Source organism: Parasteatoda tepidariorum, chromosome 11 (genome assembly GCF_982258835.1).
Source record: "Parasteatoda tepidariorum strain Cologne lab strain chromosome 11, Ptep-v5.0, whole genome shotgun sequence".
NCBI lineage: Eukaryota > Metazoa > Arthropoda > Arachnida > Araneae > Theridiidae > Parasteatoda > Parasteatoda tepidariorum.
Window position 1 is genome coordinate 53,610,497 of NC_141765.1, and position 13,618 is coordinate 53,624,114.

The following is a 13,618-nucleotide window of genomic DNA, read 5'->3' on the forward strand; positions in this document are numbered from 1 at the left end:
GCAGGTCGTTGGGCTACCAAAGCGGGGGTGCCATCCCCTGTGCAGAGGATCAAAATTGTGATGGCATGTCTTCGGATCATCCTCAAGGATGTTTCCCAGACCGTCGTCAATAGCCCATTGTGCAGCTCTAGTGCGTCGTAAATGAACTACAACAACAAGTTAACATTATAGCATTTAACTGAAAAATGCTGTTTTATTGAATTGTTATATTAAATAATTCTTTTTATTTCTAACTTTATGAATAATTCTAATTAGTGCTTCTAACTTCTTTCTTTCTTACGGACAACCCTCGTAGGCAGACTATTTTTTTTTTGGTCCCAATAGTATCTGTTTAACTGAGGTTTCACTGTATATGCATAATATATTTCTTCATTCCTTTCACCTTGTGCAGTAATCTACAATGTCATTAATGTATCATTATCACGCCGCAAAGTGATAGTAAAAAAAATTTTACATTGATGTACTAAACAGGGAAACTGCTGAGATATGATCAAGCAAGGAAAATCATCCTGCTTTATTAGGCATTATTTGTAAAATGAACAAATATAGCTACACCTATCACATCAAAAACATATTATATTAACAAATTAAAATATTAAGCATCTTTTTTACCGAGGCGAAGACAATTTCTTTATAGGTATTGATTTTTATACAGCGATTTTGTAGCCTTTTCAGCAGTCAGGCTGAGAGACCATTGGATATCCAAAAACCTCGCAGTCCTACCGCTGAGAAGTTAACATTTCCAGTGAGTGCATAGTTGCTAATGGACAATTGGGAGCATGGGAAGAGGTCTAAAATTTCGTGAATTATCAATAGATAATATAGCCACAAATAATACCAACCCCGAGTTATAAATGAAATTTTGAAAAATTTAAAAGCTATGAAATATGTAATGCCTATATAATGACACCGTAATCATATTTTAACGAAATGCGGAATATATGAGTGACTTTGAATAATTTAACTAAAAATAGAATATTAAATAAATATTTATGCACCTTGAGTGTAACCGCAGTCTTATTATGACATAGCATGAAACTGTAGCATCAAAAATAGTGATTGCTTTGATTCTTAACTCTTTCAAGTTTAATGTTGTTGTTTAGTTGTTGTTGTAACTTTACTTGTACTTGATATAACTTTGATAATCTTAAGATTTATCTTCTTTCTGACACCAATGCCAACAAGCTAATCTTGAGCTGAAACAAAATAATGATAATTTTATAGATATAGACAGTAAACATTTTTGTTGCAAATGAAGTAGAAAACAAAATACTCCCCTGTAGTGTATTATATGCAAAACCAACTTAAATAAAGAGTGTTGATGGGTGTATTATGCAGAATAAGGATTTGAAACAAAAATCAGCATTTTTAAGAAATCTGAATTATACAATTTTATATTTGATTTTTTTTTTTCTAAATTGATTTGTTTTGATTTTTATATGTTGTTTTTTATATTTTACTTTTAATTAAAAAAAACTGCTCAATATCTAATGGCAGAAAAAATACATATACTCAATACATTAGGAGTCAATCAACAGAATTGAAGAAAGAAATAGCTAGAATTTTTACCTAGCGTTCCACACCAAAGCTTGCATTTTGGAATTTTGAAGAATAAAACTTTAGCAAAATCTTTTCTTAATTTTTAAGCAAAAAATCGTACATTGAAAGGAAATATTTATAAGTGGTTATATTTATAAGTGGTCTATTCCACAATAAACCATAAATCACCACTCGAAAATATTTATCCACTCTCAGAAGCAAGTTGGCATCACTGATATTACATTATTTTTAAATAAATTTCTTGTTGTGAAGGAGGAAAGTTCTAAGTATATGTTGCATACATAATAGAAAATAACTTCTTTTTCTTGCTTTGAAAACAAACATCATTTAAAAGGCTTACATACATGAACTTTCTATTAGTAGTATACACATTAGGTTTATGTAATGTAGCATTTTGTTTTTATCTGTTTATGAAGCTATAATAGAATTTTGTTTTTGTCTTAGTAAATTATTTTTTTCCAGATTGTGAGTAAGAAAAATGAGTCACTAGAGATATCATCTCCTTATCAAGTAATATTAAAGGGTAATGAAGGTCTCACTATGGCAGGGAAAGAAATTGTTTGGGTTACTGGAGTTGATCTTTATCTCAAAAGTGTTGTAAGTTTTTTTTAAATATCTAAATCAATTGATAAAATATGATATTTTACTTTAATTAGTCAAAATTTTTGCTAAATATTTAAATACAATTATATAAAATTAAGGTAATAAAATTATAGTTAATAATTTAACTACACTCATGTCCTAAAGCTAAGGAACAAACAAATTTTTGTCTACAACCATTTTCACTAACATTTGAGGTTAGTGCAAAATATTTTTTCCAGTAGTAGTGAACTAAAGCAAAAGCTTTTAAAATAGATTGAATTTTAATAAAACTTTAATCAAATTTTTAGAAAGTAACCATTCTTCTATCTGACTTTTTATTTATTTTAATTATTAATATTAATGATGGATAAAATTCTTATAAATTCTAATTTATTAAAAGATTTATATTTTGCCTTTGCCATTACTGCATGCTACTCAAGAAATGCCAAACTAAGCTGTATAATATTTTATATGAATGCATGATTGATAGGATAGTTCTCTTTTTAACATTTTTTTTAAATTGTTCAATAAAATCTTTTTTTTTTATCATACTTTAAAATTAATCTTCTTACTTTATGGATATTCAAGTTTTTGCAGATTTTAGCTCATTTTTATATAAATGAGCGATTTCTGTCACTGTCGTATATATTACTTATTTCTTTCTAATATTCATGTGACATTATCCAGCTAAATTGTTAGGAATTGATAATTTTTCAATTTTAAATACTTTTAGAATCAAAGTATAATTCTTGACGGTGCAGATGGTGTTATGGTTTCTGCTGGGAAATTACCATTTGCTGCAGAAACCCAAGATAGTGCTCCTCGCTGGTACAAACTTTGTGTGTGTATGCCTAGTGGCCGTGTTTTTCGAATTCCTGTCCGTGAACAAGGCTATGGTTGTAATGATGTAAGATTTCCAGAAAGCATAAACCCATGTTCTTAACTAGCTTGATCAATTCTTATTGTGAAGCCGCTTGTATATTTATTAAATCTCATCTACATTTACACAAATTTAGCATTTATTTCTAAAAACGTAATTGATTTACAGTATTAGCTTTGTTTTTAAATGTTTTTTACTCAGACTTAATTGACACTATACTCGTCGAACTTTTTAAGGAATTATTAGTGAATTGTTCTGAGTGTAAATTAGTAATTATCAATTAATTGTCTTTTTCTTTTCATTTCTTTATATTCTTTCTTTATTGGTTTTACTCTGCTAACACAGAGATATTCATAGCCTTAATATGAATTGTGTTGTTTTTCACTTATTTAACGACAATAGCTGATGCATTCATTCTCATTTGTATGTAATTTTGTAAAAGGACAGAAACATCTTGTATTTAAGTTAAAAACTATGCGACTACTTACTAGTAAAAAAAAAAACGTTTAGCTCAAGTTATGTCATTGTTAGAGATTAGAAAATAAAAAAATTTAATGTCATAATTAAGCCTAGGATAATTTTTCAGAATCCCAAAATATTCAAACTTGTTATGTATCTTCAAAATAAACTTTTAGATTAATATCTTCACAATAAATTTAAATAATTCACTATTTCAGAAGTAATTATTTAGTTGTTTTTTTACTGCAGTACATAACTCTTTATCTGAAATTCATAACTCCTTATCTGAAAAATTAAGAAACTAGATCAAAGTTTTCATAATTTTTCTGCCATCTTTGAAAAAGCAGATATTTTCAAGTTACTTTTAAAAGGCATTATTTCCCTACCTTTTTTTTAAAAAAAAAAATTTCTATTTTCTTACTGTGTTGTAAATTAAATACCTAAAGTGTTGTTTTTCTTTCATATTACCAACATAAATTAGCACCCCATCCCCCTCTTGTTTTGAGTTTTTTTTTAACAATTCAATGAAATGGGTGATTAGACATAATCACTTTGACTCTTATCTCAAACTGTTGATCTTGAAGGAATATTTTGACTTTCACATGCACTGTGAGTCAAATGCACTTTAGTAAAGGCTGGTTCCATTCCACCTAAGTTGCTTTTATTAATTTTTTGCCATCACACATTGCATCACAGTACTTGTGTTAAAGTAGATTTGTTACATAAAATCGGAATACCTTGTTTGCCTTTTACAATTTTTTTATATTTGAATATCACCTTCATGTGTTTTATCCATTCTCTTTTCACAAAATCAAAATTTAAAATATTTTCTCATTTTAATTTTGTATCAGCAGAAAGAAAGCAATTATAAGTATTAAAAATCAAAATTTTAAAAGAAATAAATGCTAACTCTTTTAAAAAAACATTCAATGAATAATTTTTCAATGCTATTTATAAAAACAAAATCTTAAAACATAATTATCTGATTTTTGAATCTCCAAATGTGATGACTTTCCTGCTAAACATTGCTCTGAACCAAAATCTAAGATGCTTGCAAAATGTTAATGAACTGAATTCAGCAAATAATGTCATAAAAGTTTTCTAAAACTATAAAACCAAAAAATTTTACACTGAACTTGAAATAAAAAGAAAAGCTAAGATTTTAATGATAAATAATTTACTTGTTACTAAAAACAACAAGGTATTTGAGTGATAAAACTTCATACTGAAAAAAATCTGTAATTAGTTATTCAGCTATCTGTTGCTTTTTAAATCATGTTTATTGCTATGAAACAATAATAATTAAAAATCTAATCATTTTTTTTTAATTTTTAAAATGCTAGATTTAGCATAGGCTTAGAATAATTTTTAGAAGAAAATATTATCATGGTAGTATCATTGCATTATGATATCAGAAATAGTAGAAGTAAAAATTATTGAAAATGTTTCTGACCCAAAAGTAAATACATTAAACTGCATGTCTGTTTTGATAATTAAAATGTCAGTGCATTAAAATAAGTCGGGTTTTTTTTGCCATTAAATATTACTTGTAAATTGTAATTTGAAATCTAACTTGTAATGGTAGCAAGTACTTAATGCATGTGCCATTCTATATTTCTCCTCTTGTTGGGTGCATATTAAATTTTCTGAAATACTGACCTTCCCTACCCGCCTACTGTACACCATTCCATGATGCTTTAAAATCGCAAGTTAAACTTCTCAGGTTTCTCACCTCTAGTATTGTGAAAAATTTTGTCTGTGCATACCTTCAAATTGAGTTAACTTCTCATATTCAAGTATACTTAAATGGATTTATCACCTACTCAGCCACACTCCACATTAAATCCATAGGAGCTTTTTTCCCATTTATAAATTTAAGCACAAATAAAAAATTTTTATGAATTTAATTATGTGTTTTAACGCTTTTCTTGTGAAGTACGAATTTGGTTCATTGTATTGATTTATAGGAATTTATATTTATTAAGCTCATTGCTATTTTTAATTTTTATCAAATAGGTATTATCTGAGATGCTTTAATATGGGATGATTATCTTTATTAAAAAAATACAAGCATCAAAGATTATATAAAAGCATATTCTTTCACATGATTTTGGTATTTGATCGTTTTCTTTGTACCTGATGGTCTTCAACCATTTTATGCTCAATAATAAAATGTTTTTTTTTTTTTTTTACCATTAGAGAAAATCGATTGACATGTCAAAAAAAAACTGCTTCCCCTTCCCTTACAGTTCAATTTTGAACTATTGTTATAGGTCATTTTATTTCACTTTATGGAAGAGAATTGTATGATATTTTTTTCAGAAAAGTATTGAAATAAAACTGATACAATTGTGATCTGAATTGAAAATACATATGCTACAACTTTTATGTTTAAATTAAAGTTTTTATGATTGCTTATAAGATATATTGTGTATTAAAAAGGTAAGACTCTATAGAGTAAGATTTATTAATTTCATTTCAATTTCACATTTAAAAGACTCAAAACTGTGTAATAAAAAAGCTGCATTGTTTAGATATAAATGTTAATCTTAGCGTTAAGCAATAAATTTTATATTTTAACAAAATTTAGATATTTATAAAACAAATATGTTTCATAAATAATAGCTAACATGGTTGTATTATATTTTAAATGTTTCTCTAATCGTACTGACTATTTTATATTTGTTTATTTTAGTATTTTTAAGTGTTTTTCACAATTATTGCTGCCTTTCTCTTTTATAAATTTTGTATTTTACCTTTCTTTACAAAACAAATAGATCATATTATAAATTCAGGCAAATCTGTTTTGCGCAATTTTGTTTGTTTTGTTTTGTGCTATTTTCTCATATTTATAAATTTTAAAAAACTTAGCTAGATATAGGTTTCATGAAGTCTTTGACTATTGGTAATATAGCCTGTTGTCTGCAGTTTAAACAAGTTTTAGGTATTGAGTAAATTAACAGTATCATTAAATTGTGTAATTCCAGAAATTTCGAAAAATTCGAAAAGCTTTGCTATTTTTTCAAAGCGTAGCAGTTTGGGATTTTTGAGGTCCTTTGCATATCTCTAAAGCTTACAAAAGATTTTGACACTGCTTGAGTCAAAACTAGCGACATCGGTTGATTAAAACCAAAATTGAACCTCTAATACTGTATATAATTAATTTCACTGGTTAAACGGTAAAAAAACGGGATGCACTCCTCCATAAAAGAATAAAAACAAATGCCCACGGGATGAGCAGCCAGAGAGTTAATACTGGCTCTAATTATTGTCTGACTCTTCATTTAATGCTTGAAAAAATTTAATAAAGTCAATTTTGCATTTTTTTCATATTGTACTTTAAATCAAAGTTATTTTCTATCAGAGTTTCCAAGAAAATGCGCTAATTTTGAGTTTTAAAATATAGGGACTGTTAAGGAATCGTAGAGCAATAATTAAGCCCTTTTTAACATAAAAAAATCTTGTCTTTTGTGTAATAAAATAATGTTGTGTTGTTACAATATATACCCTTCTGTTCCTGTAAAAATGTATGTGACATTTTCTTTTTAATCTGCAGTCTTCCTTCACTGTTTTATTACAAATAAGTGTTATTGTAGATATAAATTTATAGCTGTTAATTGTAAATGTATTTTTTGGGTTGAAATGTGATATATTTTAATTTAAGTTGCTTTTTTTTAAATATTTTTCTCTATTTAATGGTATTTAAGATTTTGATATGTTTGCAATTGTTAAAATTTTCTTATTTTTTAGTGATTGAATTAGAAATTCAGTTTGGGGAAATAACTAAATGCTTCTGAATAGAAAACTGGATTTTCTAGGTGTTTTTCAAAAGCAATTTTCAGCAATAAAAAAAAATTACACACTCTTTAAGCTCAATAGTTTTAAAGACAAAAAATATCTTTTTACAATAGTATAGTAAAAAATAGCACTTGGTCAATTTTAAAATATATATTTCATTACAATCATCAATTATTTATGTCAGTGTGTGTTTTACTTATCAACAGCAATAAACAATCTCCCCCCGCACAATGACTTTACAGCAGTAAATGCTTATCTCTGCTTTTTATGTAAAGGTTTCGACTGATTTACACCTATTGACTCTTTGCAGTCGTATTTTACTGATACTTAATAATAACTGAGAACAACCATTTAACTGCAAATGAATAATTTTTTAAATTTTGTTTTCTAATTGGCTTTGAATCATGCTTATTAACAAACTGTCCTATTTTTTATTTAAATTATCTAAATTAAATAGGGTAATAAAATGTTTTTTAAATTAGGAATCCATTTTTAAAAAAAACTAATAGAAAAACTTCAGAAAATATTTGTTTTGTTTTTTCTTTGTGTGATTAGACCAGTTTTATTTATTTATTTATTTTTGAGGGGAAGATTTGGGAATTTGAAGCATTATTTCATACAGATTCCATTCCTTGGTTTTCTTCTGCCTCTTAGCCTTTAATTTTTTACAAAGCCATTCTTTACTTCTGGAATAATTTTAAATTATAACAAATTCATGTATGCAACTGCCCTTTCAAATTTTAATAATTTCTTAACGCTGTGTTTACCTTGAATTTTGTATGATGTCTAATGAGCAATATATATCATGCTTAATGCAATGTTTAGTGCAATATATCAAATGTTTAGTGCAATATGTCATGTCTTTCATATGCACTAGAAAATTCTGATTTTTAACTCTTTAACTGTGATCGATGAACTAGTTCAAAGTAGAATCTGGATGCTTTCCTGCACATCTGACTAATTATCATTTAATTCAAATTTCAGTCATTTCTAGCAAATTTATTTGAATAGATTGTCAGTTAAAGGGTTAAAATATTTATTTATGAATGTACTTAGTTGCCAAATTTATAACTGTTAAATGTAATTTGTGTGTTTTATTTTTGTTAGAATACTGTTTAATACTGTTTATTGGTTTAACATTTGTGATATTAAAAATAATTTTAGAAATGTGTTAGCTTTTTATTTGGTAGTGAATATTTAAGAAGACTAAAATAAAATACCCATTTAACCAGAATTCAACCTGCAATTAAACTGCACACAATACCTCCTTATTTAAAACTTTTCGATGTAAAAGGATTTATTTGTCCATGTATACTCGCTAATTGTTTCTAAATGTATGTGTCTTTAAATAAATTGCATTTGTATTGAAAGTATTATCAAACACAAAATAGTAGCTTATTATCAAATTTTTAGATTCCTTTAAAAATAATACCCTTCTTCATATTTGGATTTTGCCCCTAAAAGTAACTTTTTCCAGTTGATTTCTGTGTTTTATCTTTCGAGTATTCTTATTATTAATTTATTTTTTAACTCTAAAAACCTCAAGATTAATATAATGTTATGCATTTATTTTGGCGTTTTATTGACCAAACTTGCTTGGTGTCTTGCTTGACCAAGGAAATTAATTATTCAGTTTCTAAATGTGAAACTGATAAATTAAAATGAAAAGGATACTGTTCTGTCTGCCAACATATTATTACCTGAGGTGTATTACACATTTTTCCTGCTTTGCAGAAATACAAGTTAATTTGAAGAAAAAAAACTATTCAATACCACCCAAAAGACTAGTAGCTTGGTAAATCACCTTTTATAGTGAGCTTTTAAATTCTATTTCTTCCATGATTTGAGATTTTAAATTTATTAACATTTCATCTTTTAATATACCCGTGACTGATGTTCTCTTATTTATAGAATGTTGTTCAAAAAAATCTATTATGTTGAAAAGCCTTAAATTATTTTTTTAATTTTAAAATTCAAATTTTAATTTTTATCTGTATGGTAAAGAACTTGGAAATTACTCTCATATTTGTTGAATTTTGTACTTTTCGAATGAATATGTGTCAAAAATCAAGTTGGATTTATTGAATTTTCTCTTCATTGCCATTTAACTGTGTTTTACTATAATCTCTTTTATTAATATTTTTGCTTTGTATTTACCTTTTTATTTTCCAGTTTAGATTGCTAGTTGTTAAGATTTAGATCCTATATTTCCAATGTGGATGCTAACATCCCCCAGGAAACGTTGAAAACTCCAAAAGGGCATTAAGACTTTCAAGAGAATTTATAAAACTTACAGTAAAAAACTATTTTAAGTATTGAGTACTCATAAAAATATATTTTCGTTTGATTTGTATTGAAAAATCAATACATATTTAATTTTGCATGCATTAAATGTTAGGAGCAATATTAATGTGGCAATTTATTGAGAAAAGAATTATGAATCAATTATAGTGAAAATAACACCTTGATTGCTGTTCTATACAAAAACTTTTAAAACTAAAGAGTTCAATGAATTTTTTATTTTGTAAAAAATTATTTGGATATTTTTTTTCATTTATTTTGAACATTATGTTACAATAGTTATGGATTTCTAAAATGACCTGTTGAAAAGTTATTTTATCCTCCGCATAAAAGTTCACAGTAAATAAGTATTTACCTTTGTTATGTATAGTATCCTTTTCTAATTATAATGAAACAATGAGTCTTGTTCATCCTTACATCATTAGAAAAAGCGTCTGATACAAGGACTATATAGAAAGAATTTATAAATATATCTTTTGAGAAATATCAGAATTGCCAATTGAATTTTAATTGCCAATGCCCGCCACCAGGGCTGATCCGAGGTGTAAGCGGCTATGTAATGGCGTCGAATGAAGGGGCCACCAAACTGGTATAACTACATTTAAAAAAAGTTTTTACGATCTTATTTTTTCCTTTCTAAAAGCTTTTTTCTCTCACTTGCTTGTTGAAAATAACATTGAAAATGCACTTATTTTCCTAACACTTTTTTTTAATGGTGATCACTTGGGTCTATTTCCCATTGGCCTCAGAATTGGTACTCTCTTATTGTTACCCAGTGGGCACCTGTGACTAAGCCAAGGCGGTGGAGTAGTATAGCCCACGTCATGCAACCGCAAACCAGTTTATAGGGCGATTTACATTCACACACAGATGAAAGGACATCCATGTCTATGGTGGGATTCGAACTCACAACCACTGGCCTGTAGTCCAGTAAAATAAACACTGGACCTGTGATCAGCCTGAAATAAAATTTTAAAATATGTCTAATATTTTGGCAACCAATAAACCCTACCAACCGTACCTACTTCCTTGTTTTATCTCTTTTCGTCAGTGCCGATGACATCTTGCCCTGTGATAATTTGCGATCTGCAAATACAGATGACGGTTGACTGTTGAGTTAAGTACAGATAACTATTGAGTTTCCTTCAAGAAAACTCATTTGGGCGGGAAGAAATCGAAATTTCCTTTAGTAATTCCACCTCTTACAATGTTCTAAGAAAAATCTGCTTTGTAAAGGCTGACACTTTTTCTGTAAAAAAAATTTATAAATAAATAAATAGAAAGCTGTAAAGATTGGTGCAACATTGGGCTATTCACAAAAATTATTGATGCAAAATGTATAAGAAAAATGAACTGACAAAAAGTTGTTTCTGATTTGTCAGAAAAATTAACAAATTACTATGTTGGAAGATGTGAATAACAGACATACCTTGAATTTTCTGGTACACAGTGCTTTTTTAAAAAGCATCCATCAGAAACTTATATTAGTTTCTCAAATTATAATTGTCCATCAGCAATTACAGATTCAAGTTACTCTTACATTCATCCTTAAAGTAAGTACGAAATTTATTCCTTTTCTTCAGATATTGTAATATTAATTTAAATGTCTTATAATCATTTTGTTTTATTTTATTAGTACATTATTTTTTAAATGCTTAAATTTTAGTTTAAAAAAATTGAAAAAGCATATATATATATATATATTTAATTAATATAAAATAATGTGAACTTGTAAGATTAGTATTGATTTTTCTTTCTTCGAAATTCTCCATTCTATTGAATTTTCTTTTACTCTTTGGGTAATTTAAAATATTTCCAAATTAAATTAAAATCATTAATTATTTTTAATTTTATCCTCTAAATTTGTTAAAAACAAACTTTTATGACTTTTAAAATGACTTGTTAAAACAGATTTTTTTTATGAGTCCAGAGGGACGCATATTAACTTTTCTTATGTATTCCAGACACTGGCGTCGGAACCATAGGGGTCCGAAGGGTCCGGACCCCCCCAATAATTGGGAAGCCAGGGTTCATTATTTTGAGAAAATATTTCCGTTTTGTTTCCATAACTTTTTATTTCTCTCTCTCTTATTTTTACAAAGCACAACTTATTATATTATATTATTAAAAGAAAATTAGTAAAAAATAAAATACACACAGAAAAATGCACTGTCTGAAAAAATAAAACAGGTGTTTAGAGAACTGCAAGAAATGTCACAGCCACCCTTTCCTTCAATAAGCAATAAAACACTCTTCCCACCATTCCTTCTCACTGTTAACTGATAAAGACGATTCCCCCTCAACATAACACACATAGTCATTTGATACCCAAAAATAGCCGCCTTAGTTTAGGATACGGGAAAATGGTTAGCATTTTTAACTTATCTTTATCGTATTTATGGCCCTGGGCTCTTTTGTCCTCTTTTTTAAAATGTCAAATATCAACAGACCCCTACCTATTCATAAATTGTCTCAAACAGGCAATTATCTAGAATTTCTAGGGGGGATTTCAGTAGGGAAAGATTCTTGTACACATTTTCTATTTTCTTGGTTTTTTTTTTTTTTTTTGTGGTTTTGTTAAGAAAATTTCTCTGAAATAGAATCATTCTAAATCTTCTCTTACGTATAAGCGCTCACAGTGTTATTCCATCATTATTTAAACTAGACATTTCCAGTCAGTTCGAAATTTTGATAAATTTAAGTAGTAATTCTGTTTACTTTTATATTTTGTTTCATTAATTGTTTTAACTTAAATTATTAGTTGTTATTTTTTTAAATAAAGTTTATTTAAAGTTTTTGCAATAATGTTTATCGTTGGAAAATAAGAAGTCATTAAATAAATTCTGGGGAGGTAAGCAAATGTTTGTATTAAATCACTTACTAATACATTTATTATTATATATTTGCAAGAATTGTTTTATAGTTTGTATATTAAATTTATTTATACAGTACATCATTTCATGGTTTTACTGTTCATTGCGCATGAATTTATTTTGAACGCACGGAGCTACTTTTTATTTATATTTGTAAAATCAATGTAACTTTTTAATTTTTAAAATTATAAATCGAAACTTAGAATTTTAATGACCTTTCTATAACTTTGTTTTCATTCAGAAATTTAATGTCACGTTTATGTTTATAAGGACATTTATAAAATTAATAAAAAATTTTAATTAAAAAAATTATATAAACATTGATTATTTATGTTCAAATATAAATAATTATCACTAACTTGCATTTTAATTAATTAAAACAATGAAGAATTACTTTAAATGCTAAAGTTTCCTAAAAAAATTCATAGAATTTTATTACGGTAAAAAAAAACTAATAAAAATATTTTTTTTAAGAATGGGACAAATTGTTAAACTTAATTTATTGTATGAGTGTTTAATGATTACTTCATGTAATTTTATTTATTTTGTTTTTATCAAAATAATATGGGATTTTTAAAGTAATTATTTTGTGCTAATAAACATTTTCATAATTTGGTATTTTCAACAAATATTTTTTCTGAATTAAAAGTAATAATTTTTAAATTTTTAATACTGAAACTATAAATACTGTCGATAGAGGAAGGAAAATAAGAGTACTATGTGTTGTCTTTTTTATTTTTTCGTGTACATTTATATGAAGTTTTTATGGTTACCAAAATTAATCATGCGATCCGAAAAAAAAAAAAAATATCTCATCTTGTCTGTTGCTTTGCTTGAAAATAATAATAAGAGAAATACATTGAATAAAATGGACATAAAAATTATTCCCATCACAATTATTATAATTTATCATTTCTTCAAAATATGAATACTATAGTTCTGTCAATCAACTGAATAAAATTTTATTTTCCTTTTTAAAGACAACAATTTCGATTTTTAAAACGTTTTGAGCAGGAACAAGATGAGAAAATGGCTAAACTTAAAACTGCTTTAATATTCTTGAATTTCTCAATTTTTTTTTTTTTTTTTTTTTTTTTTTTTTTGCAATTTAGAGTTCTATAAATATATTTATTTTAATCATGATGATCTCTACTGAAACCAATAT

At 26.8% G+C, this 13,618-nt stretch overlaps 1 protein-coding gene across 4 annotated transcripts in view; it reads left to right on the forward strand.

The window, feature by feature from the left end:
- Scgbeta (sarcoglycan beta) overlaps positions 1 to 8,446 on the forward strand; it is a 149,700-nt gene extending 141,254 nt beyond the window's left edge. For all 4 annotated transcript variants that reach the window (XM_043040634.3, XM_087154416.1, XM_016064377.4 and 1 more), the window contains exons 5-6: positions 2,023 to 2,157; positions 2,876 to 8,446. In XM_043040634.3, the coding sequence (XP_042896568.2) occupies positions 2,023 to 2,157; positions 2,876 to 3,085 (345 nt within the window). In that variant the 3' untranslated portion in view covers positions 3,086 to 8,446. The remainder of the gene's footprint in view (positions 1 to 2,022; positions 2,158 to 2,875) is intronic.
- Positions 8,447 to 13,618: the final 5,172 nt, after the last annotated feature.